General features: G+C 43.6%; 1 protein-coding gene across 3 annotated transcripts in view; it reads left to right on the top strand.

The window, feature by feature from the left end:
• COL16A1 (collagen type XVI alpha 1 chain) overlaps positions 1–24,697 on the top strand; it is an 831,382-nt gene that overhangs the window by 718,425 nt on the left and 88,260 nt on the right. For all 3 annotated transcript variants that reach the window (XM_086955641.1, XM_086955640.1, XM_086955639.1), the window contains 5 exons: positions 2,355–2,408; positions 2,957–3,001; positions 4,958–5,011; positions 6,687–6,722; positions 10,349–10,411. In XM_086955641.1, the coding sequence (XP_086811767.1) occupies positions 2,355–2,408; positions 2,957–3,001; positions 4,958–5,011; positions 6,687–6,722; positions 10,349–10,411 (252 nt within the window). The remainder of the gene's footprint in view (positions 1–2,354; positions 2,409–2,956; positions 3,002–4,957; positions 5,012–6,686; positions 6,723–10,348; positions 10,412–24,697) is intronic.

Raw genomic sequence — 24,697 nt, 5'->3', positions numbered from 1 at the left:
TTACTTCCCACCCTATTCCCCTATAAACCCACAACCCGCTACGGAACTATTAACACTAAATTCAACATAAAATACATTATTAACTAATAAAATGCTAAAAAATATACTAATTTGACAAACAATACTCATTAAAAACACTAAATTACTTATAACTATTTTAAAAACGATATTTTCGTAAACTATGTTTTTGTAAACGATATTTATTACAACTATAATATTGTTATCGATATTTATTACCTGTCTGTCGATATTCTGGTCAAACTATATTTTTGGCATCGATATTTCTTCTTGTAGATATATCTGCGGCGATATTAAGGTAACTCGATATTTTCCCGTCGATATTCCCGCTCTACACCGCAGGGAGGGAGTCCAGGGTTTTGCGTAGAGTCTTAAGGATTCCGTAACACTTGCCTGCAATTCCTCTGGTGTGGTGTTCAAGAGACAGAGTAGAGTCTAATCTGACCCCTAGGTTTTTCACCTGCTCGGAGGGTTTTGGTATGGCGCCAAGTTCAGATGGCCACCATGCAGACGACCAGATGAACGGAGTCTTCCTCAACACAAGAAGCTCAGTTTTATTTGCATTTAGGCATAGACAGTTGGTATTCATCCATCTGGCTAGGTCGCTGAGGCATGCCGAGAAGCTAGCTGAGGCATCCTCGGGGGGTCGAGATAGTGTCACTATTAGCTGGGTGTCATCCGCGTATGACACTATCTCGACCCCATATGCCTCAACTATCTTAGCCAGGGGTGCCATGTACAAGTTGAATAATGTGGGGCACCCCATGTCTGAGTGCTCGAACTTCCGATTTAAAGGGAGGACAATTAACTTGGAATTGTCTATTAGCCAGGAATGCGCGCATCCATTCGTGAGCCAAGCCTTCAATTCCCCTCCTCGCTAAGGCGTGAGAGTAGTATGAGATAATTTGGTCTAGAAATTTGTCATATGCACTCCCTTCGAGTTTATGCATCTTCTCACCCTAAAGACTGTTTTTCTCATTGCAATTACTTTAGCTTTTCACGTGAGTAAGCACAAGACTTTCCCTGTACATTTTGGCGCTGGGCTCTCTGTGTGCAATTGCCCAAACTTTTTTCTAGACAAATTGGTGCTGAGGATCAGCACAGCATTCTTGGCTAAAGTTTTGACACCTTTTCACATTGGCCAATCATTACTCTCCCATCTTTCTTTGCCCTACTTCATCCTTCAAAAGAGATACTGCATTGGCTGGAACCAAAAGAGCTTTAAGCTTTTGCAATGATCATATCAAAGCCCAACAGGTGGGCAATCAGCGTTTTTGGGGGTTCCTTGGGTCAAAGAAAGAAAAAGACTATATTGAGGTGGATAGTCCTCTGCATTAAAATCTGCCATACACTAGCCAATAACTATTCTAAGGGCCCAATCCCCCATGGCTGAGGCTGCCACCACTGTGATGGAATGCTGAAGAGCTGTCGTGACATATGTCAGGCCACGTTGTGGGCATCAGTATATATGTTCACGAAGCACTACTGCCTTAACTACCAGGTACAGCAAATAGGCATTCTGCCTGTTTGGTCCTTCAAGATTTCTTGGTGTGAGCCCCCTCCACAGAGGTCCTAAATTAGAGTACTGCACACGGGTACTTCTTCCGAGGGCACGGAAAAACTCAAGCAAGAAACTGAAAAAGGCGCACTGGGTTGGCGCTTACATGCTGCTCCACTCAGTTATTTCCAGAGTGATATGAAACCAACGCAGAGCCACGTGAGCACCATTATGAAAAGTTTGTGGATCCATTCTGGCACTTGGGGAATATTCTAAAGGTGAGGAATGCAGATGCAATCCAGAAGAAAGAGTGTAACCCATGGTAAGTAACTTGTTCTCCATGAATTAGTTCAATGAGACCAAAAGATTATAGTTTAAAGTTATAATTTAAGTTAATATGATAAAAGATTTCTTGAAACATTGTGGGTGACTGAAATGTGTATTGCTGAGACCAGAAAATCAAAAAGTGAAGGCAATGTTTGAACCAACACATTTAAACTTGCAGGCAATCTACTTGGGTAGCATAATTCATAATGTTTGCCAGTCTGTGCCATGCAGGAAGTGCTATGCCTAGGGAAAACAGTATTATCCTGTCTCATATGTAGAAGTCTGGCCCAGAATTCTAATTCATGCCCTTGCAAGTTGGCATAACAATCAACCCCTGATTCATTGCCGCCTCATTGATTGAGTGGACCCCAATTGCAACACAATTAAATGATAGATTAGCTATTAAGAAAATGGTCACATGACAGGTAAAAGATCGTATGATGTAACCAATGAGAGTGGTGTTCCTAATATATAGTATAGCAATGTAACACTTTTCTTTCTGCTCCTATAGGGGACTAAAGGAGAGCGCGGATACACTGGGCCTGCAGGAGAGAAAGGGGAATCGGTGAGAGTGCTTCCATACCAGAATAACTACAGTTCCATGATTGGTTTAACTACTTGTAGAAAAAGATGGAGATGTGGATCATTACAGTTTTGATATAAAAGCAGCTATAAAAGTAGAAGTGTTTGATTAATATTAAACACGCTTTTGAATCGAATTTTAGGTTCTGGAGGAGCCTACAATCTTTGACAATATTAATAATTTGTTTGGATTAAGAGAACATGTGGGATTTAACGGCACAGCTTCTGGATCATGGGACTCATCAATTGATTCCAGCCCTGTGGGTGAAGTAATTGATCACGCGGATTGTGCTTTATTTTATGTAGCTTGGAAAGTCTTTGAGGTACATTTAGATCCAGGGGGATGAAGGACTGTTCACCCTATTCCAAGATCCCCACCCGCCTCACAGGGATCTTTGTGCTGTGAAGAGCGCTGCTCTGTGTTTTAAGAGCTTGCTCAGCAAACTGTTTTGTATTGAGGCTGCGAACTCAGGTTGACATTCATGTTATCATATTTTCATTTTCTAAAGGTGATTGGTTTCTCTTTTTCAGGGACCCCCTGGTTCTCCAGGCTTTCCAGGTGCCATGGGACCAGCAGTGAGTTCATGTTTTGCCCATGTTCTTGTCGATTCCAGTGTGTGAGTGTGTGTGTGGGCGCTCGCACGCGTACGCATGGGTGGGTGAGTGTGTGTGGGTGGGTGAGGGTGTGCGTGTACTCATGGGTGGGTGAGGGTGTGTGTGTGTTGTTCTTGATTGTGCCCTGTTGGTATCTGCGGCCTGCTAGCGCAGCACATTGCTTCGAGACCACTGCCAAGTTACGCGAGAGCAGTCATGGAAACAGCTGATATTACCAAACCCCCGCTGATTCAGCAGTCCTGCGTGGAAAACCGCACTTGACTGATGGAGCCCAGCGGCCCGGTCTCTAAGCAACCGGTTAAACTTTGCTTCCAACCCCTGTCAATACAAGAACCAGTCCATGAGTTCCAAGACCTGGGCCTGTCTGTTACAGTCGCTCCAGTGCTGTGACTGTGGAAAGAAACCTTATAAAACCTGGATGAGCTCCAGCATGAGCAAAACTGGCCCGCACACAGCGTGCACTGTGCAGTGCTTGACATGGAAGTGCACACGTGCAGCCGCCTGCTTAGGTGAAGTGTTTGTGCTCTGCTATTAAAATTATTAAACCCCTGGCGAGAAGTGATACTACTCGGCCTTTAAAATGAAGGAATGCCATTTACTTAATGCCTGCCTGTGGAGAAGTGTGGCTCACCGGTTAGAGGAGGCAGACCCAGAAGCAGAGGTCGGCCCGGGACCAGGGTTCAATTCCCGACGCGGCAGGGTTTGGAGCTCAAATGTCCACGGACCTGATAATTCTTGCTTCGGTGCCTACTTGAATCAGGGGTTCACGCTCTGCAACTCTGGGCAATAGCTTGCTCAATCTCCACTACGGCCCCCGTGGCAGGATGCCTGGCTTTCACCTTGGGGGTGCCCAGCTGGGCTATCCCACAGGGAAAAACCAGGACGGGTTCCCAAAGCAAGCGCCGAGATACCCTTTGTGGTGATACGTGCGCTATATAAGAAACTACATTACCATTACATTTATATTACCATTACCATTAAAGCACTGACTGTGTAGATGCCCTTTAAGTCAAGCCTTTTCACAAGGCTATCATCGCACAGACAAGGTGCCCTGCACGTAGGTGAAATCCGTGCCCTACCACTGCCTCACTTCTTGCAGTGAGATATTCACAGAGCACCTTTCTTAATTATTTATGCACAAAGACGGTTAAAAACGATGCCCAAGGTCTGAAAAAGACTGTTTTGAATAAAGTAGAAAATAAAAGCTTCGAATGACCTCATTTTATTTATCCATGTTTTTACCATGTGTTCTCTGTCCACTGTTTTATTTTCTAAATCTCGTTAGTTTCGTACATTTGCATTTTTAAAGGATCATCGCTTTTCCAATCTACCCACAGACCAAGGCTTCACACACCATTTCTTCTAGTATTATTATTCTTAAATGTTCTTTGCAATAATGTATTTACATCTAACCTGGGAAGCAAAGGCGCCCTGTACAAAGATTTGGGGAGACAGTTTGAAAGCGTTTTACATCTTGAATATACCGCAGGGGTGTGTGGGAGGAGCATGCTCTCTTCATGTCTGGCCCATGGGACAACAAAAGGAACCTAGAAGGTACTTCTAACAGGGTTTGCGAAGGTCCATGAAAGACTGCGGGTTCAGCTCCATTGTGCAGAGGAGGAGAGAAGGAATAAGACCCATCTGTGGGGTTATTCCACAGCTCCCGGGTGCAGGTCGTGAGAAGGATTGCCTTTTTCTTTTTGCACCTTTTTGAATTCTAATCCGCCTATATCATGGCTTCTTGAGTACAGGGACCAAAATTATCAAATGCTTAATACTCCTCAACAGTCCTATCACCAACAAGTTAGCCTGGTTGGAGAGGCTGATAAAGAGGGACTGCTAATATTCCTGGGTATCGGGGAAGCAATATTACTCTAACAACCCTAACTGGCCCCCTTCTTCTTGTATCTGTGACAGGGACCCCGTGGAGAACGAGGAACAACAGGTAACCCAGGCGAGAAAGGTGACCAGGTAAGAAGTGAATGTTCACAACCTGTGACTTGCCAAGACAGCCAAGTAGCATCCTTCCTGTTCAAGGGAAGTCAATGTCTGTGTGGTGCAGAGGTCTGCAGAGTGCTGCTCAGTTGTGAGTTGAAAGTTGCATTGTTTGTGGAGCACCATGAAGAGACCGGTAAACAAACCTAAAATGTTAAAACGGGTTACAGCGTAGCAGAAGAATGATGATGGCTGAGTGTGAAGTCCACCGGTGCTTCAAGCACTGATAAACGGCACAGCTTGATGGTCGCCATTGGGTAAACTACATCTCTGGACTTTCGATGGCCTTTGTTTAGACAGAGAGCTGGAGGTTACTGTACATTGACCAACACTGGATGGGTTGTAAGTAATCATTTATTTAAAGGTCACAACACGTTTCAACTGGACATATTTCCTTGGTATGCTGGTATAGTGTGAATATTATATCAGGGAAGTCTATTCACATAAAGGCATGTGTACCCAGTTTGCTTTGGTATTTTAAACGGATGTGGTTAGTGGTTGCACCAGGCAATGTGGCAGATGGTTGCATTTGTTGTAATGCACTGGTGGGATTCTCAAGTTAGAAATTTTGGCTATGTGTAGTTGGGTATATTTGGAAGTGTGTAGTTTGGTATTTTTACAACATAGAGTTGAGTGTTTGGACATTTTTGTAGTTTGGTATTTTGGCAGGTATAGATGTGTAGTTTGGAGTTTGGGAATTAGGTAGTCTTAATTGATTTATTATGGTTTCATCGAGTGTGGAACTGAGTAATGTCTGCATAATGATTTACAATATTTTGGTCAGATAAGAGTTGTGTAGCAGGTTGTTGCTTGATTGTTTCCATGCATAGATAAGTCAGTTGTGGCCTCCTTCAGTAGGATACTACATGCTGTGTTTAGGTATTCGGGCACGATGGAGTGCAATATTTCTGAACAGTGTTGTTGTCTTTCATTGTCAGATGTAGCTGTGTAGCTGGGTGGCATTAGAATTTGCCAACATTCAAATAGGTATATGAAGAGGCAAGAAACAAGAGTTGTTGAAGTCCTTTTGACTGATCAATGCCCATATCTTATGTTCTTAGGATGGAACCCTTGGTAAGTGAGCAGTTCTGTTAGAAAGGTGTCTTGACCAGTGGTTCTTAACCTGTGGTCCGAGAACCCCTAGTGGCCCACGATGCGTACTCATGGGGTCTGCAATGGTTTACAAAATTAATTCATATTAATATTAATAAAAGACATATAAATAAAGAAGCAACATTAAAGATTACATTTTTTTTCTATATTTGATTGTGAAATAAACAAAATATTTAAATGTTTGGACATTTGTTTGATGTATACTTGTTTCTGTTTTTTGAGGTATTGTTTGAGATTCAAATCATAGTCCATAGCCCTGGCTCCCAAAGATGATGCAGTGGAAGTCCATGGATTCCACTAATGATTCAGTGGATTCCGCAGACATCGAAAGGATAAGAACCACTGGTCTAGATAGTTCAGTAGTTAAACAAGTACATGTACCTTATTCTTTCAATGACACTACGTTTACCCAATAGAAGGTCCTTAAAGAGAAACAACCTTTTATTTTATCACCTCTTCACTTTAGAATGTATCTTACTAGAACATTGCTCATATCCTGCTCTTAATGCTATAATTAACAGATTGCTTCTTTTTCCAGGGATTCCAAGGAGAGCCTGGATTTCTAGGACCACCTGTAAGTACTGATGGGCAGCAAGTCCTCTCTTTGCACATGGAAGAGTTCCTATAGGCGGATGCTGATCAGTACGACGAAGATGTCACGAGACACCATATTCTCTTCATCACTCTTATTATCAAAGTAGCTCAACAGGCTAAGAGAATTAAATGTCACTCCAAAGCATCCTTTTATAGGGATGCCAGAGATGTAGCACCATGCGAAGACCTGGCAGCCTCTAAGCAGGCCAAAAGCTGCTGCGGTCTTCGGTTGCTTTCCCTGCTGAGTCAACACATAGGAGTAATACAGTAAATAATCTCGCAGCCTATAGGAACGAACTCCCATACCCATCTAATCTACCACTTATTCTTAATTTCTCATGGCTTACAGCCCACACATGGACACCGTGACCAGCACACTTTGCAGACGCATAACTGTCAGTAAATTTATAGTTGGGGAAGGAGGGGACAAGAGCATTGTTGGAATGTCAACCCTTAGTATCTTCTTATTCATATGGCCCCTGTTTCTTTAACCCATTGACCGCGGCTGGAGTTCCGCCGCGGTGTGGGTGATTTATGACTGGGCATGGTCAGGCCGTCCTCCGCACACGCCCACCGTGACGTCGGACGGCTGGGGGCCGTCCGGCGCAGGCAAAGGGTTAACAGATATAGCTCTCACTGAGCCTTGAATATATTGAGTGTGATTACAATGCAACACTCTAGCTGAGCTGTGGTCGCCTACTGCAATTAGCCTTGAATACTCACTGTTGCAAACCTTAGAACGTTAGGTGTACAAAGCGAGTAGTTTGGGTATTCAATTGGGACCCTGGGAGTGGGACATGGATGGAAAAAAACAATATTCTGCAAGGATACTACCCAGTAACCACCTACTGTCCTACTGATTTGGCACCACACTCTCATCACAATCTCCTGCTGCCTTCATTACCCCATGTGCAGATATTGGGAGCACTTAAAAATAGATTACATTCGTCCATATAAAAAAAGTCTGACAATGCGCCAAGAATGTGGGCAAATCTCTGGGGTGAGCATAGAGACTGTGCAACCACCACCGTTGGATCTGGCCTAGTGAGTAAGATGTAGTCATGGAACTATGAGGCCTGACATCTAATCCTTACTTTACTATTTTACCACAATATGATGACTTTAACAGTTACATAAAAAATATGGCGGTACAAAAGGGGGTGGTGATGGACGGAGCATCTGAACCAATCAAACACTCACACCCAATCAACAGATCTGGGTTAAATCCATCACCGTTCTTTAGCCCACTCTAAGTTGGCATCCCGTGCCAATTTATGGCGAACAAAGCGGTACAAAAGGGGGTGGTGATGGACGTAAAAAATATGGACAGGGTTCCCAACAAAGTGGTATTTCACGGGGAGGGCAGTGCCTAGTTCTTGCCATCTGAGCCGCCTGCAGCACCAACTCGAGAATCAGGAGACGTATTTTCAATCGAGGCCTCCAAATGTGAACAAATTGTGTGCTCTTGAGCAATTTTCATAATTCCCCCGATGTTCTCAAAGACTGAACTTACTTGGTGTCAGGCCAAACAGGTCATAAGTCAATCCACAATATCACCCTAGTGAAGAGAGCTCCCATTCTCAGGGTCTGCTCATTGAAATAATTGGAATATTACAGCCCTGAAATGTGTAGGTGTGCATTGCAATCTTGCTTCTAACACAAAGGAAAATAGTTTGACCTTGGGCGCATCATGTCTCCCCTTTACCTTTGTGCCCATGTGTGCAATTATGTGAGAACTTCAAACCAAACTAAATACAGGAAATGAACACTTAGGCACGTACCTGTACAGGCACAGTTTTCATTTAAACATGATTTTGATTTCATCATATTGTCATTGTTCAGTGGGGTAGTTGACAGGTAAAAAGCACCTGGATCTCCAAAATGTGCCAAGTATATTCTTCTGTTAAGGTCATAGTTACATAAAATGATGTAACAATGGATAGCCAAATTATCCAATAGAGCAGTGGTGGCTGGCAGCACCAGAGTTTGGGAGTGGGCAAATGGGTGGTGGGTGGATGACGTCATGCGTATATATTTATTAAATAAAATATACTGAATAAAGAAAGATTAAATATATACTTATTAAATAAAGAACAGAAATAGGCTCTTACCTTCCTGCACGAGTGTCCTTGCCACAGTTTTCTTCTTTTCAGCTCTTCCTCCAGCACGGGACCCTCAACAACTCCCTAACTAATCCTGGTGCTGCTCTCATGCTGGTTGCCAGCATGAGAGCAGTGCCAGGATTGGCGGAAGCAGCTTCTCTCGGCGCTCCTGAGGTCACTAAATGCATGTGCTTTCTCTAGCCCAGCTTTCTAACACAGCTGGGTTAGAGAGGTTTAAGATGTGCATGTCTGTCTGACCGTTGCTTAGGGTGACCAGGCGTCCCGGATTTGCCAGGACGGTCCCTGTTTTTCACCAGCTGTCCGGGCAGATTTCGAGAAATGTAGCTCATGTCCCGGTTGTTGGAGAGGGTAGACTGAAAATCGGGGGAGGTTTTTTTTCATGTTTTACAAAGCAGGGATAGTTAGCAATTGTTCCAAGAAAGCAATTTAATTCACAGGCAAGCTACTGGGTTTAAAAAATACATCTTATATATGTTCTTACTGCCTGCAACATAGTCAACACTTTAAATGGCTGATTAGAGCAATCTGCAGACAAAGACAACTCGTTAATGTTTGTAATGTGCCTCATTCAACATTACGCCTGGTGTGCCACAATTTTTATATTTCTTCATCTGTTTGGGATAGAATTTTCTTTTTGTTAAAATATGGAAATTATGCGGGCGCTATTTCATTGTGCAGGAAAGTGAGGTAAATTCAATTTTTTTTGTTTTTTCCAGTTTCTCTGATTATGGTTAGATTAAATATGTATGGCAACAGCTACTTTCCAGTGCATTCCAAAAGTAATGGAAAATAGAATAAAAAATACCTGAAGTATTTATTAAGTTTGTCTAATAACTCTTTGCTTCATAAAGAGTCCTCTAATGTGTAGTTTAGAGGCAATGATTTGCCATAAACTCAGTCTGGTAAATATAAAGGCTTAGGATTTCAGGCCATGTCCCTGCTGGCCCAGGCCACATCACTTCAGGTGCTCACTGTCCTCCTCATTATCACTTTGAAACTAAACATGTTCCTAAAGCAAGGCCTGTGAAGGACACCTTCTATACTCTGGGCCCTGCCCTCCAGACACTATGTCAACACATGGTGGCTCTCACAAGCACCTCTGCAGAGCTCTTGTTCAGTCTGTCAGTGGTGAGGCATCCCTCTGGGCCTCCCTGAGCAGAGCAATCTATCTTCTCAAGTAGTTGTGCAAGTTGATTAGCTTTTGTCATCTTGTGATGAACAAACTGCAGGCCATCTAGGTGTGATACATCTCCAATGTAGACAAATTCTGCAGACATCAGGATTGTTTGCAACCTCAAGTAGAGTCTTCCATTACCTCCTGCATGCTACTGCTTGAAGGCAAAATGGTACGGTTCTGTAATGTGGGGGAACTGTGGAAAGAGGTGTGAGAAATGTAGAATCAAGATTTACAACCACATGTTGATGTATGGGTTTAAAATACGTTGTGTTGTACTCACACTTCCAATTAACACTTTTTTTCCAGGGTCCCCCTGGCTTTCCAGGAAAAGCTGGAGTTTCAGGCAGTCCTGGTTCCCCTGGTGAGAAGGTGAGTACTGAAGTTGCAGTCCAAATTGACTGAAGGAGGAAGTGCGATGGAACAGTTTGTAACTAAACACGCTTTTTCTGTAAGGCACATTCCAAGTTCTGATTTTCTGTTGAGGTATATTCTAGTCTGTGGAATCAATGTTCATAAATATTCTTAAACTAACCCCCTTCCCCCTTTTAACTCCAATACACTGACTAAATGATCAAAGTGATTGATAGCTGGGGGAAGCCCCTTTCTCGGATGGGCTCCCTGCAGGGTTTCTTTTTTCAAGAATTATAAGGTGATTTTGGCCCATAGCTTACTGCAAACTGGAAGGCTACCTCCCTCCACTAGAGAGGCAGTGGTCCGTGTACTCCTTAAACTGGGTAAAGATGATGCACAGTGCCAGGTCTACCAAGCTTTATCATTTCAATAAAATCCTAAATAAAATTGCGGGCACTAGACCTGTTCATACATTATTGGTTGTCCCTAAACAATCTAGGTTCATCCCCAGCATAGCACCATCGCATATCTACGTACATTATTTGCAATAATGCAACAGATATATCTAGAGGTCGAGGCCGTATTCACCTTTATTGGATGCAAGAAGACTTTTGACTCGCTGGAGTGGACATTCCTCAACACAGCATTGGAATATATGGTCAAGGTGGGTATATTGCAGGTCTAGTCCACCATTATACAAGGATCCCATTAGTAGGATATGCGTGAATAATTCTATATCACACAGTTTCCCAATTAGTAGGGGGACCAATTAAGGATGCCCACTCTCACCTTTCCAGTTTGTCCATTCGATTGAGCTTGGGCCTGCAGACTCAGGCTTTATCCCTGACAGACAGGATTATCATTCCTTACCAGAAAAATGTGTTTTTTTTTATGCTGACAAAATTCCACTATTTGCTAAAAATTCCACTGTCAATTTGCCCCCCTTGATACTGGAGATCATTACGTTTGGTGAATTATCCAGGCTTAGAATAAATTGAAAAAAATCTGATTTATTTCCTTTTACCCACAATACAACTAGACCTAAGCTGGAGTACCCCCTGAAATGGTGCCCTTAATCGATCAAATATTTAGGATTTTGTATGCCGTGAAATAAAGACCTAGTGATCTGCAACAATTATGGACCAGGACTTGAAAAGCTATGTAATCAAGGGGAGAGATTGTTTTAGTTGTCATAGTCCATGGCAGGATTAACAGCAATTTTTAAAATGGTGGTTCTTCCAAACTATCTTTGTTTATAAACATTCCCATTTCACCGAACTCTCTCTATTTCTAGGTTCCTCTGACTCTTTTGACCGCAGTGATATGGGCTGGGAAGCAATCCAGAACCAAGTAGGATTTACCAATACTTACAAGACCAATGGCAAAGGGAGGCCTCTACTGTCTGGCTTTCAAAGGGCAGCAGTTCAAGCACATTGTGTGGCTTGAGCTGCTAAATAATGGGGATTTTCATTTCCCCCATTTATTATTAGAGATGGATCAGGTAGAACTAGGCACCCTTCTCACTATCTTAAGTATATCACAGCTGAGGCCATCTTTTGACATTCGTACAATCTCTTGTACCCACTGGGCATTGTGGTCATTGGTTCGAAAAGCAGGGCATGCTGTGCTTTACGCACCTGCCATGGTAATGGAAAATAACTCATTGTTCTAACTCCCTTTCAAATCCATTGTGATGGCAACCCTTGTCCTATATTCCTTGAGTGCTCTATGAAGGCCATCCACAGCATGGCCTTCGTAGAGCACTCTCTACGAAGATCTTAATTTATGTTAAAATTTTATGTTAAAAAAAATACTGAAAGTCACTGGAAAAAACAAAGGTTAAAGTGACGTTATAGTTAGGTATGGTAATAAGATTGTACATTACTTTTAAAAAACTGAAATACACTGAACAAAGCAAACATTAAAGTGATATTATAGTTAATTGTGGTAATAATATCTAACTTTGTACTAAAAAAAACCTCAATGAAGAAAACTAAATGTTAAAGTGATGTAATATCAGTCAAAACTTTTTGTTTTGAACAAAAAAAAAACACTGAAATTCACGTTATAGTTAGCAGCGCAAACTATAACTTGTTCCCTTTCTATTCCCTGCTTATCTCACATATCACGTCACTCATGACATGTTCAAGTCTATCATTGATGACATCAGCTAAGACATCTCATTTGATATTATTGATGACTTAGCTGAAAATATCACTGTTGACTACTCTAATGCACACTAAAATATTGGCCCAACACCTGTTTTTCATTGAAAACACTTTATAAAAGTGCCATTCTAAAATAGTAATGTTAAGTGCAACTTTACTATAAAGAGGATTTATCATTACCATTCCAATAATATAAAACACAATGCAACTCCTCCTTTCTAATCAGGAATCATAGCTTTAAAATGTATTAAGGAGTTCCCAAAGTTAAACTATGAGAGGAGTAGGCCTCGCAGTAGTGAAAAACAAACATGTATGTTAGTCACTACCACAATATGCGAAACTTAAAAAAACATGTCCTACCTTTTACTTTCACAGCACCCTGCTCCTAGGGCTACTGAGGACCTGCCTAAAGAGTGACTTATGTGTAATAAAAGGGTAGTTTAAGGCTTGGCAAAGGGCTTTAAATGCCAAGTCAAAGTGGCAGTAAACTGAGCATGCAGGCCCTGCAGTGGCAAGTCTGAGAGGGGTTTGAAAGGCTACTTGGGTGGGTGGCACAATCAGTGCTGAGGTCCACTGGTCGCATTTAATTTACAGGCCGTGGGTATAGGGTATATCACTTTTCAAGGGACTTATAAGTAAGCTAAATGTGCCAATTGTGTATACACCAATGTTACCATGTTTAGGGGAGAAACACATGCACTTTACCACTGGTCAGCAGTTGTAAAGTGCTCAGAGTCCTAAGGCCAAAAAAAAAGAATCAGCAAAAAGAGGAGGTAAGCAAGCTAAACATTTGGGGAACAACCACAGAAAGGATGACAGGTCTAACACGCCAATACAGCATTTCAGACATGAAATTAAATACTAAATAGTGCAGAATTATGTAAACCCAAATTACTCCAACTCCCTCTACAAACCCAAGAGGTTTTAGGTGGTGAAAGCCTTCACCCTGAACTGAACAATTTGCGGATAGCCGACCTCTTTTGGCCAATCAAGCACACATGAATTAACAACTACTTAGTGCGTACTGTGTCCACTCCTGTGAATAACTTCTTCTGCAGAGGCTACTCCCTCCAGTCAGGGCCCCTTAAGAGAGTAAGCACCTTCTACATACAACCATCGCCCTGTAGTAGCAACGCTTATACAGAACTTGTGGGCAATCAACGAGACACAACTCTGTAAGTTTGAATGCCATCGGTGATGAATTTCAGCATTAGTTTAGTTTTAAATGTTAAGTTATGACTCACATTTTCACCTAACTGTAATGTAACATTACCCTTTGTTTTATTCAGTGAACATCTAGAATATTTTTCACGTAAAGTTAGACATTATTAGCATACCTAATCTATAATATCACTTTGACCTTTTTTTCAGTGAAAAAAAATATATTTTCTGCATAAATCTGGATATTTACTCATTTCTAAATTGGGCCGGCAGACCGAGATTTCGGCAGACAGGGAACTGCATCATTTTTGCGACTGTGTACCCTGTTAAATAAATTCTAAATCAGACCCTTATTTTCCTTTCTTCTGGAGAACAGATGAAATAGGTGGTGTGCTGACCTTTACCAAGTTTACCAGAGTTCTTAGACAGAAATAAATCTTCAAGGGGCATAATTACAAGGGCTTTATCTCCGCTTTTTTGGCTTAAAAAGCCAAAAAAGCGTAGATAAAAATATCGTCCTATTTACAAGAGGGTGCTAACATGCATAATCGCATGTTAGCACCCTTTTGCACTACGCCTACCTTTGCATCTCTGATGAGATGCAAAGTGGGCATTCCTGACATACACTACATGTCAGGACATCAATAGTGCAGCTTCGCGCTAGCAGAAAGGATGCCCTAGCATTTTAGCAGACGTTAGTTTTTGGAGAAAACTGCTGTTTTCTACCAAACTAACATCTGCTTAATTCTTGACTTAGCCACCCCTAACATAGGGGGTGGATTGTGCTGATACGACCCTTTGGGTCGTATCAGCAAGGTTATCACCCTTTTGCAGGGAACATCGCTGGAAAACCAGCGATGTTCCCTGCAAAAGGGAGATAACCTCGCTATCTCTGGAATTTTTATCGCCCTGGAGTAAAGCGTTGTTAATTACGCGATAAAAAGCAGAGATAGCTTGTGATAATCTAATTATTGCCAAGCACGGCCAGCGATAATTATCGCTGGCCGTTACTAATATGCCCCCAAGTTTCTCCAACCTTGCAGCTTCTTGGAACCACAGGTTAGGATAAAATTGGGTAGACTATGAAAATGATTGACTAACAGTCATGAGAATGTGGAGATCATTTCAATAGTTACATGGCGCTATATTTTCCTTTTTCTGATGCCCATAGCAGATGATCAGGCTGTGGAACTTTGGTGCCCTGCCCTTCATGCCACACCCTCCTTAAGGACTTCATCACTAACTGTTGCCTTGCTTGAGCCTCAGGACATTGTCCTATTTGCTGTGCCACTGTGCACCATGCCATGTGACTACTGTGTGCGAGTACAAGATGTCAATGAGGCTGGTGATTTGCTGCCTTCTTTAAAGCTACATTGTAATTCCATCTCCCTGTACATGTTTTTATGTCAAGTATTCTAGAGATTCTCTGTTGGTCTTTGCCAACCTATGCCTGTTGGTATGCCCTTTTCTGTGTGGTTACCCCATTTTTTTCAATCTTTTGCAGGAACCTATTTTTTTTTCTGGCAGTAGACCTCTGTGCACTTTAACCTTGCTAACGAGTGGTAAAGTGCCTGTGCTTCTGCTTTGAACATGGTCGAATTGGCACATTCCTAAGTGATATATTTACTTACCTACAAGAGCCCAGTATATGGTAGAAAATGTATTTTGGGCCTGTAGGAACACATCACCCAACTCCTATGAGACCTCCACCGGCTCCCCATCGAGAAGAGAGTAACCTTCAAGCTAAACACATCAGCCAACACCTATGAGACCTCCACTGGCTCCCCATCGAGAAGAGAGTAACCTTCAAGCTACACACTCACACCTGCAAATCCCTCCACAACACCGTACCTCAATACCTCGACGAGTATCCTTCCACATACCCAAGATAAACCGCCCCTCCGCCGACTTTCCCTCGCCAAAACCCTGCGCATCCGCAGACCGGGTAGAAGAGCCTACTCCTATATCATGGCAAAGACCTGGAACGAGCTCCGCTCAACATCAGACATTCCCCCACTTTGCACATTTATAGGAACAGCCTCAAGACCTGGCTCTTTGGCTGATTCGGAGCTGCACGCCACCCTTCTCCCCCCCACCCCCCCTCCAGCTTCTTGAGGCCCTCACAGGTGAGTAGCGCCGTTTACAAATTCCTGATTGATTGATTAAGTTGTGTCATTAGAGAACTTCAGCAGATTCTGTGTCATCTACTACAGAGATAATATAAACCGCGTCTGCAAGACTAGCTTTGTAGCCTGACTATGGCAATTACAAAACTGCAAAATGACCAATCAAAAGACTGGAGTAAACGAGGAAGGTGTCAAGAGAAGCTGACCCTAAGAAGCGTCTATAGAAGTGAGCAACCCAAACTACCCTTGAGGGCTTGGGCAAACATATATGAAAAGGTAAGAAGTGCCGTCAAGGGAATTTATTTGTAGCAATTATTTGGATTAAAAGGGCTCAGTTATAAGGACAGACAAATAGTCCCTGGGTTAAAAAATCCAATCACACAATCAATTTCTTCAAATTAGGTAAACATATCATAAATACATTTTCAGAAACAACTTCAAGAAACAAACAAAACGGGTGTATATGAAAATTTTTGAATTTATCACATGAAAAATAAGGCAAGAATACATACAAATAAGAGAAAAGAACCACAGTCTGTAATAGATCAATATATAACACTGTGAGTTCTGTAAGCACCTTTTCTTTCTATACAAATCAAAAACTAATTAGTATCAGGAAAAGGCGATGGTCGACGTTTTGGTATCAGGTTCAAGGCTCAGGAGTCAGGTTCAAATGAGAAATGTCCAGTTATTTCCGGAAGTTGGTAAGATGACAAAGTGTCATCGTAATCTTGATAAACAACTGCGCTGACAAATGTGGTATTTATGACCGTGAATCACCAGGAGAATTAATCGTATCTTGTCTTAGAGTAGTAACCCAATGTCAATGCAGATTGGTTGCGGTCTCGGCGTTATCTTGATGGAGACACTGGTGACAGAGTCAGTGTGGCAGTAAACAAATGGTTGAAACAGTAGCTCAGGGAGTGAATCGTGTTGCTCATCAAGGCAAAACTATGATAGATGCAGGCAAGTTGCAGTCTCAATGTTGTCTTGGTGGAGGCAATCATCAACCAAGTGGTGTTACGCCACTTGCTTGATGATTCATCTTACCAACTTCCGGAAATAACTCGACATTTCTCGTTTGAACCTGACTCCACTGGTTAAAATTGTCGTACTGCAGGGTATTACAAATACAAACTGCACAGTCCTGAAGATGGTCTCACAGATGAATTCATAAGAGACCGAAACATCGATCATCGCCTTTTCCTGATACTAATTAGGTTTTGATTTGTATAGAAAGGAAAGGTGTTTACAGAACTCACAGTGTTATATATTGATCTATTCCAGATATTCCTGTGGGTCTGTTCTCTTATTTGTATGTATTCTTGCCTTATTTTTCATGTGATGAATTCAACATATTTCATATACACCCGTTTTGTTTGTTTCTTGAAGTTGTTTCTGAAAATGTATTTATGATATGTTTACATAATTTGAAGAAATTGATTGTGTGATTGGATTTTTTAACCCAGGGACCATTTGTTTGTCCTTATAACTGAGCCCATTTAATCCAAATAATTGCTACAAATAAATTCCATTGAAGACCCTAAGAAGCAGCATGAAGTAACAACACAGTCAGAGATCTCGGACTCAAAGTACAACAAGAGGCCCTTGATATCAAAGCACTCAACAAGTAAAGGACAACAGAGGCAGACACAGCAAAATGGGTCCAAACTCAGGGACACTGATAGAAGCAAGATTTTGAGATCCTCATCGACCCTCATTAACACCAGGAGGAAAGAAGAAGAACAAGAAGCCACTGATTTCTAAAAGAAAAACTCCATCGATTCCTGAAACCGAGCAGCAAGCATTTGAGGTCAAGTGCAAGGAGCAATGGATCAAAGTCTAAATGGAAGCACTTTGTCGGGGGAACAAAGATTTAGAGGATATGCTTATATGGTTTCAGATCCTAGTTTGGCTATCAGATTCAAAATCACTCAAAGAAGAACAGGGAGACATTGAGCTTCCCAACACCATAGACCCATGAAGAAGAACAGGAGAGGTCATATGACTATAAGAATCAGGGGACACTACAATCCTCAAGAACCGAGAGACACAGGAGGAAGACTGGCAAGCCCTTAATTCTGATTTCTGAGAGGAAAACATGGACATGTATCCTTCGTGGTCTTCAATGCCTAGTGACCTGGCAGTGTACAACACTCATGAGGAGAGCTGTAGACACCTATGCGGTGTACCGCAAAGATCCTTGAATCACTCTTGTCATCACAGAAGAAGCACCGCTAGCTGCTGATTCTCCCAAGCATTCTTGAACAAACGATAGAAGCTTTTTGAGAACCAGCCTCCCCAAAGGCAATTACTCCTCGAGTTGAGAAAAAATGCAGACACTCCTCCAAGGATCCCGTCTTCCTCAAGAGGAACATGATTGCAGACTCAGTCATAGCCACCAGAGCCAGAAGAAGAGGAAATGCCACCACATAAACAGGCCACCACCAGACATGCACAACAAGTGGATGGAGATGGTGGGCAGGAAGACAGAGAGAGCGGTGGTCACCCAAGTGAGACCCACCAATTTGAATGTGCTCCTCAATTGCTGTGGTCCTCGGCAGTGGGAAGGAATCAAGCAGATCATGCAGTACTCTCACGAGGAGTACAAGGGCAAACAAATTGTGCAGGTTGGGAAGACCATTGCCAACACCTGCCACAAGTCGGCCCTCGGTGCAGCAGATATAGCCAGCAGACAAATGTGCAATGAACAACCCTGAGAAGGCCCACTGGTTGCGAGGCCCTAGGGTGAAGCCCAAAGTGCAAGCCTCATGCATCTAAATGCCTTTCAGAGGAGATGCCCTCTCTGGGCCAGTGGTGGATGAGGCCCTACAGCAAATAAAGAAAGACAATAGAACAGCACAGGCAATGGGGGCGCTTCAGTTTCAAGGATTTTATCAAAAGGAGGACCATAACATCCAGGAGGCCACCAGGCAGAAGAAGTTTCAGCACAGAACGCTACACCCATCCTTAGGCCAGCAATCATGCCAGCAAGGCACATCACTGAAATGACAGTAGTGTCCACATTAGCCCTTTAGTGGCAAAGGAAGTAGAAGAGGACAAGCCCCAAATGCCTTGGCCTGCAGTCGAGTGGCTTTCACCATGCACACCTGCAGCACAAAAAAACAGTAGTGGGCAGAATAGGGGGACTCCTTCATGAATGGCGGTCAATCACCTGGGGCAATTGGACAGGGACGGCTCCACCGTTTGAGCCGAAGAGCATCGCCCCACAAAGAAAAGTGCCAGGCCAGAGCTGAAAAATAAAATGGTGATAACATTTATTTATTGCCTTTTTAGTTTTCAACAACCGACCCGTCCAGAACTGAGTGACAGGACACGGTGGTGTCAGTGCTGCCGAGTGGCAGAAGGGAGCTCTGTGCTTTAAAATGCACATGTCTTTTGGCTGGCCGACCGTCATGCGATAGCCAGCTAGACATGCACATTTTAAAGCCTCCAGTGCTCTTGGGAGTGCTGAGTGAGGCCACTCCCTCCAATCCTGGCTCTGCTCTCATGCTGGTGAAAGCATCACCAGTATTGGTTAGTGGAGTTGGCTGAGACCCGTGTTGGAGCCTGCCTTCGGAGAAGGCCGAAGGAGGAGGAAGGAAAGGGTATTTCTTTTTTGTGTGTGTGTTTTTCCACCCCACCACTCTTGGTACATGCCAGTCACCAATGCAAATGGAAACTGAAAATAATACAGCTCAGGTATTGAATTGAGTAGCTCAAAAAGCTGTCCACTATACCTCCAAGAGCAAAGATTTACTGCAGAGACAATTTACTCCCTTTACCGCAGGAAATAAAGGAACTCCTACTAAAGCGAGCAATAGAAAAGGTCCCCAAAAATTAAACAAACTAGGGGCCTATTCAGGTTACTTACTCATCCCAAAGCCAGATCAGTCCTTAAGGGCAACATTGGACCTCAGACAACTAAACAACTGCATAAGAACTCAACGTGTACAGGGGGTTATTATATTCCTGAAAAGACTACATGGTCATAGTAGGCTGAAGGAGGCTTACCTGAACATTCCAATGTATCACAGCCACAATATGTACTATAAGTTCTTCGTGGGAAAGGTACATTATCAATTCAAAGTGTTGCTTTTTGGCATGAAGTCTGTAGCGAGGATTTCCACATAGTGCCTTTCTGTAGTAGCCTCAGACATACGAAGACAAGGGATACATGTTTACCCCTTTGTAGATTATTGGTTGGTAGAAAAAAGCTCGCAAGACCAAGAAAACATCCACATAGTAATGCTAGCACAAGACAAGCAGGGGTTCATGGCAAACACGGACAATTACTACGCGGTCCCAGAGCCGAAGGAAGCACTCTTGAGGGATACACTAAATTCACAGAGAGCAAGGGCATACCCAATTCTCAGGAGAATCATTGCATAGAATGTGTAAACTTTCCTGTAGCAGAAGCAGCAGTCTAAAGTGGGCATGTTAAAGAAACTGTGAAGGGAACAACGGCATCTTTCATACCACTCATTCCACATGCCAGACTGCACATGCACCCAATTTAGAAATGGTTACAAAGCAAATTATCACAGCCCACAGGGAGTTGGGAATACCTAGTGGCTGTCACTGAGAGGTTTCAGAGGGAGAGAAAATGTTGGAACACATTACCATGGAATACCCTTCAAAGTGCCAACTGCAAAAGTGACCATTATCACAGAAGCATCCCACATGGGATTTGGGTGCACATGGGTAACCTCATCATCAGGTGCATGTAGAGCCTGACGAAGGTGGTCAAGCACAAGCACATCTCAAGACCTTCTTGGTCTACTACCCTCCTGCATCCTTCTCGTTGATCATGCCAGGTGGCACATGGGGGCTGTGTAGTGGGGGTCTTAGTAGGCCCAGCACCAGGGGAACCTGTCAGACTCCATTCAGGTTTCAGAGTAAAGTGCAAAAGATCTGCAGTTGTGGCTTCTTGATAGCAGTTGGACCATTGGCAGACCCCTCGTTATACCTCACCTAGAGCAGACAGCGGTGATGGATGCATCACTGCTGGGCTGGGGAAGTCACCTGGGAGAGGTGGAGATCAGGGCACTCTGGTCTCCAGAAGAGGCCCGGCTTCATGTAATTTTGCGGGAATTGCTGCTGTTGTTGAAGCGTTCCTACCATTCATCAAGGGAAGGCTGGTTGTCCTCATGGACAACACTACCCCCCTGTGGTATTGCAACTGTAAGAGTGAGGAGGGTCCTGGGCTCTGGCCAGGAGGCCTCTCTGCCGCCGATACTGGTTGAATTATCCATACACCACCTGGTGGAATCTTTAAACTTCAGGATGTACAAACTAAGGCGGGCAACACATAACTAATCAGCTACATGCAGAGATGGCCAACACTAGAGAAAGCCCTAGCTTCATTTTTTCATGACCATTTGAGAGAGTCTCTGAGACTGTCTCTCAGAGACGCATTCCATCTCCAGTGCAGCATGGTACACCTGTATGTCTTCCCGCCACTACCTGTTCAGCCTCAAATTCTGAAGAAGATCAGGAATGGCTGGCCCCAAACCATCCTCGTGGATCCAGATTGGGTTAGGAGAGTGTAGTACCCAGAACATCCGGGCATGAGCATCTGTCCTCCAATGAGGCTGCTGCTGAAGTAGGAACTTCTGTCACACCAGCAAGGCAGGGTTTTACACCCGGGCCTGCGCAATCTACGCCTCAATATATGGAGATTGAGCAGTGGCAGTAGACTGCATTTAGTCTACCTCCCAAAGTAGTGGATGTCATTCTGGCTGCCAGGCACCATTCTACAAAACCTGTTTATGCAGGATGATGGGACAAGTTTGAGGCTTGGTGTGGCCCCCTTGACACGGACCCACTGCAGGCCAAACTATTGGAGATATTACTGTTTGGTTTGTTGTTGGCCCAGCAAGGACTTGTGGTGGGTACAGTTAAAGATTACTTGTCAGTCCTTTTGGCTTTTCTGTGGTTACCGGACCAGCCACCTGTGTTCAAATAAGTTCTTGTGGCCACGTTGCCTCAAAGGGTTGCTCCATATGTGTACACCATCGCCTTTCGTGATGCCTAGGTGGAACGTTAACCTGGTCCTTACTTTCCTGATGTATCCTATGTTTGAACCATTGCACAGCTGTTTTTTCTGACCATGAAGAGAGCCTTCCTCATCGTAATTGCTTCAGCTCATCATGTGAGTGAGCTGCAGGCCCTTTTAATATAGATACCCTATACCAACTTCTTTCAAGACAAACTGGTGCTATGGACTACAGCGGCCTTTCTACCAAAGGTGGTGATTGCCTTTCACACCGGCCAGACTATATCACACTCCCAACATTCTGTGCTCCACCTCACACCTCAAGAGAGGAGGAAAGACACTATTGTTTGTACACCAAAAGAGCGCTGAGCTTTTACATCGATCTCACCAAAGTCCGTTGGGCTGACAGTCAGCTCTTTGTGGGGTTCTCTGAGGCAAAGAAAGGCAAAGCAGTGCAGAAGAGGAGGCTACCCAGGTGCATAGACTTCTGCATCTGCTATGTTTCAGCTAAGAAGCAGCCCTTTGAGGGATTTAGGGTTTACTCCACCAGAGCTGTTGGAGCAGCATTGGGGCAGTCCTAAAAGGTACAGGATATTGTTCTATGTCTTAACTGTATAGATGAAGAAGGAATGCTGCCTTGTTTATTTTTTATTTTTTACGCTTCTTAGTCTGCAGTCTGATCATATCTTGGCTGTGGGTGTGTCCAGGACCACCAGAGATTACGAGCTTGTCTGCAAGATAAGAAGGGTGATGGACATGATGCAGCTGGTTTTGAAGATGGTGCGTGCCATCAAATGGAGACAAAGGGGTTCCAATACGAAAGGGTTGATGCTATGTTACATTTTTTTGTAAAGCGCGCGCAAGTATACCCGGAGGTGTCTTGGTGCTAGCTATACTGAACCTACTGCAAAAGCAGCTCACTGGAGACTAAATAACCATGTTTTTAAAGCTTTCCTGGAAGATAGCATGTTATTGATGGTTTTGATGTGCAGGGGCAAGGTATTCCAGGTTTTGGGTGAGCAAATCACAGCTTCTTCCACCCAAGAGGAGCGTTCGAATTTCAGAAATATTACATTTTTGGTTACGGAGGACTGTAACGTCCTTGATGGTAGATATCATTTGAAGTTATTTTTCAGATAATCTGGTTCTGTCTCATGCAGGGCTATGTAGGTAATGATAGAGGGCCTTTGAAACAATTCTCAATTTCACTGGTAGCCAGCGGAATTGTTTTAATGCATTGGAGGTGGATTACAATTTTTGAATCCCTAACAACAACCGTGCCGCTGCATTTTGTAAGGTTTTCAGTTTGGGCACGTATTGCTGTTCCATATTTGTGTAAAGGCCATCGCAGTAGTTAATTTTTGCGTCAACCAAGGATGTGACTACTGTTTTCTGTAGATCTGGCAGAATATAGGGAAAGATCTTTTTTATTGTCCTGCATGTAAAAAGACGAGGACATTACTGGATTAACCTGTGCACCGAAAGCGAGTTTGGCATCTACTAACACTCCAAGGTTACAGGCTTTCCTTACAAGAGTTGGAAAGATGCTCAGCTCTTAAAGCAGGAGAGAAGGGGGACCAATAAGAAACTTGACACATTACTAACGCCATCTATCGCCAGATTCCAACCCCGGTTAGCGTACTATTACTAACGCGCATCGCAGAGGCAATAGAAATACCGGCAATAGCGGCGGAAAGAGGCAATATCGCAGGAAATCCAGCGATATAAAACCGCATTAGGGAAATCATTGTAGATGTGGACTCAGCATGACCATCCACCTCCCATGATAGATATGGCCAAGTAGGAAAAATAGCAGGCGTAATAAACCGGCGATATACCCGGTTAGCGCTATTTTTTATGTCGCTAGGCAGCTTAGCGATTTACTTGTTAATAAGGAATAGCTGTGTTAGCGATTATTTTCGCTGACTTACAGACGGGAACGCCTACCTCGCATCTCATTAGCGATGCGAGGCGCAAAGGAAATGGGCGGTAAGGCATGGATTCACACGTTAACGTGTCCATGCTGATAGGGCGTTACAATTATCGCCACTTTTCGCCTGAAAACGGACGCAAAAGCAGCGATAATTGTTTTACGCTGCCTTGGTGATATGCACCCCTGTTACCAAACAAAATGACCTCTGTTTTTCCAGAGCATACTTTGTGAGTACAAGGGCTTGAACTAGGGTGACCAATTTCACGGACAGTCCGTAATTTCGGCCGTCTGTCCGTTGTCCGTGAAGGATTCTTTAACGGACGCCATTTGTCCGTAATTTTAACCCCAAGCACCAGTCGCACTACCCTACAGCCGGCACAGCTTCCACCCACCTCCCTTCTTGACTCGGTTCCAAAGCTCAGAAACCAGCAGCATTGGAGAGGCACAGTGGGATGGCAGCCCTCAGACCTTCAGCCCTTGATGACCCGTTAAGAGGTGCTTGAAGGTGACAGAGGGAGGGGCTGCAGCTTCAGGAGCAGGGGCATCTATTCAGATGCAAACAGCCCTGAATGCGCCATGTCTCTGCGATGTAGGAGGGCTTCACACATTTCCCTACTGCCCAGGGCCCCAAACATCCTAGCACCGGCCCTGATTACACGGCGGCCGGCGCAGCACTGGTTCTCTTCACAGAGCTTAATTAAATATTGTCACTACATTGTGAACAAACCTCGGTTCTTCAAACATGCAGTCTTAATGTAATAAAATAAAGAAATGGCACAATCGCACCCACACTGATTAACAAAGTATGGAGGACAATCAGTCTCCTGGAGTATCTCCTGTAAGTACTGTACATCACAGTGGGGGATGGCAAAACTAACATTTTGGAAAGAGCCCTACCCCACCCTGGATGAGACCAAG

This window comes from Lissotriton vulgaris, chromosome 2_1 (assembly GCF_964263255.1).
Source record: "Lissotriton vulgaris chromosome 2_1, aLisVul1.2, whole genome shotgun sequence".
Taxonomy (NCBI): domain Eukaryota; kingdom Metazoa; phylum Chordata; class Amphibia; order Caudata; family Salamandridae; genus Lissotriton; species Lissotriton vulgaris.
This window is presented reverse-complemented; position numbering and strand designations above follow the sequence as displayed.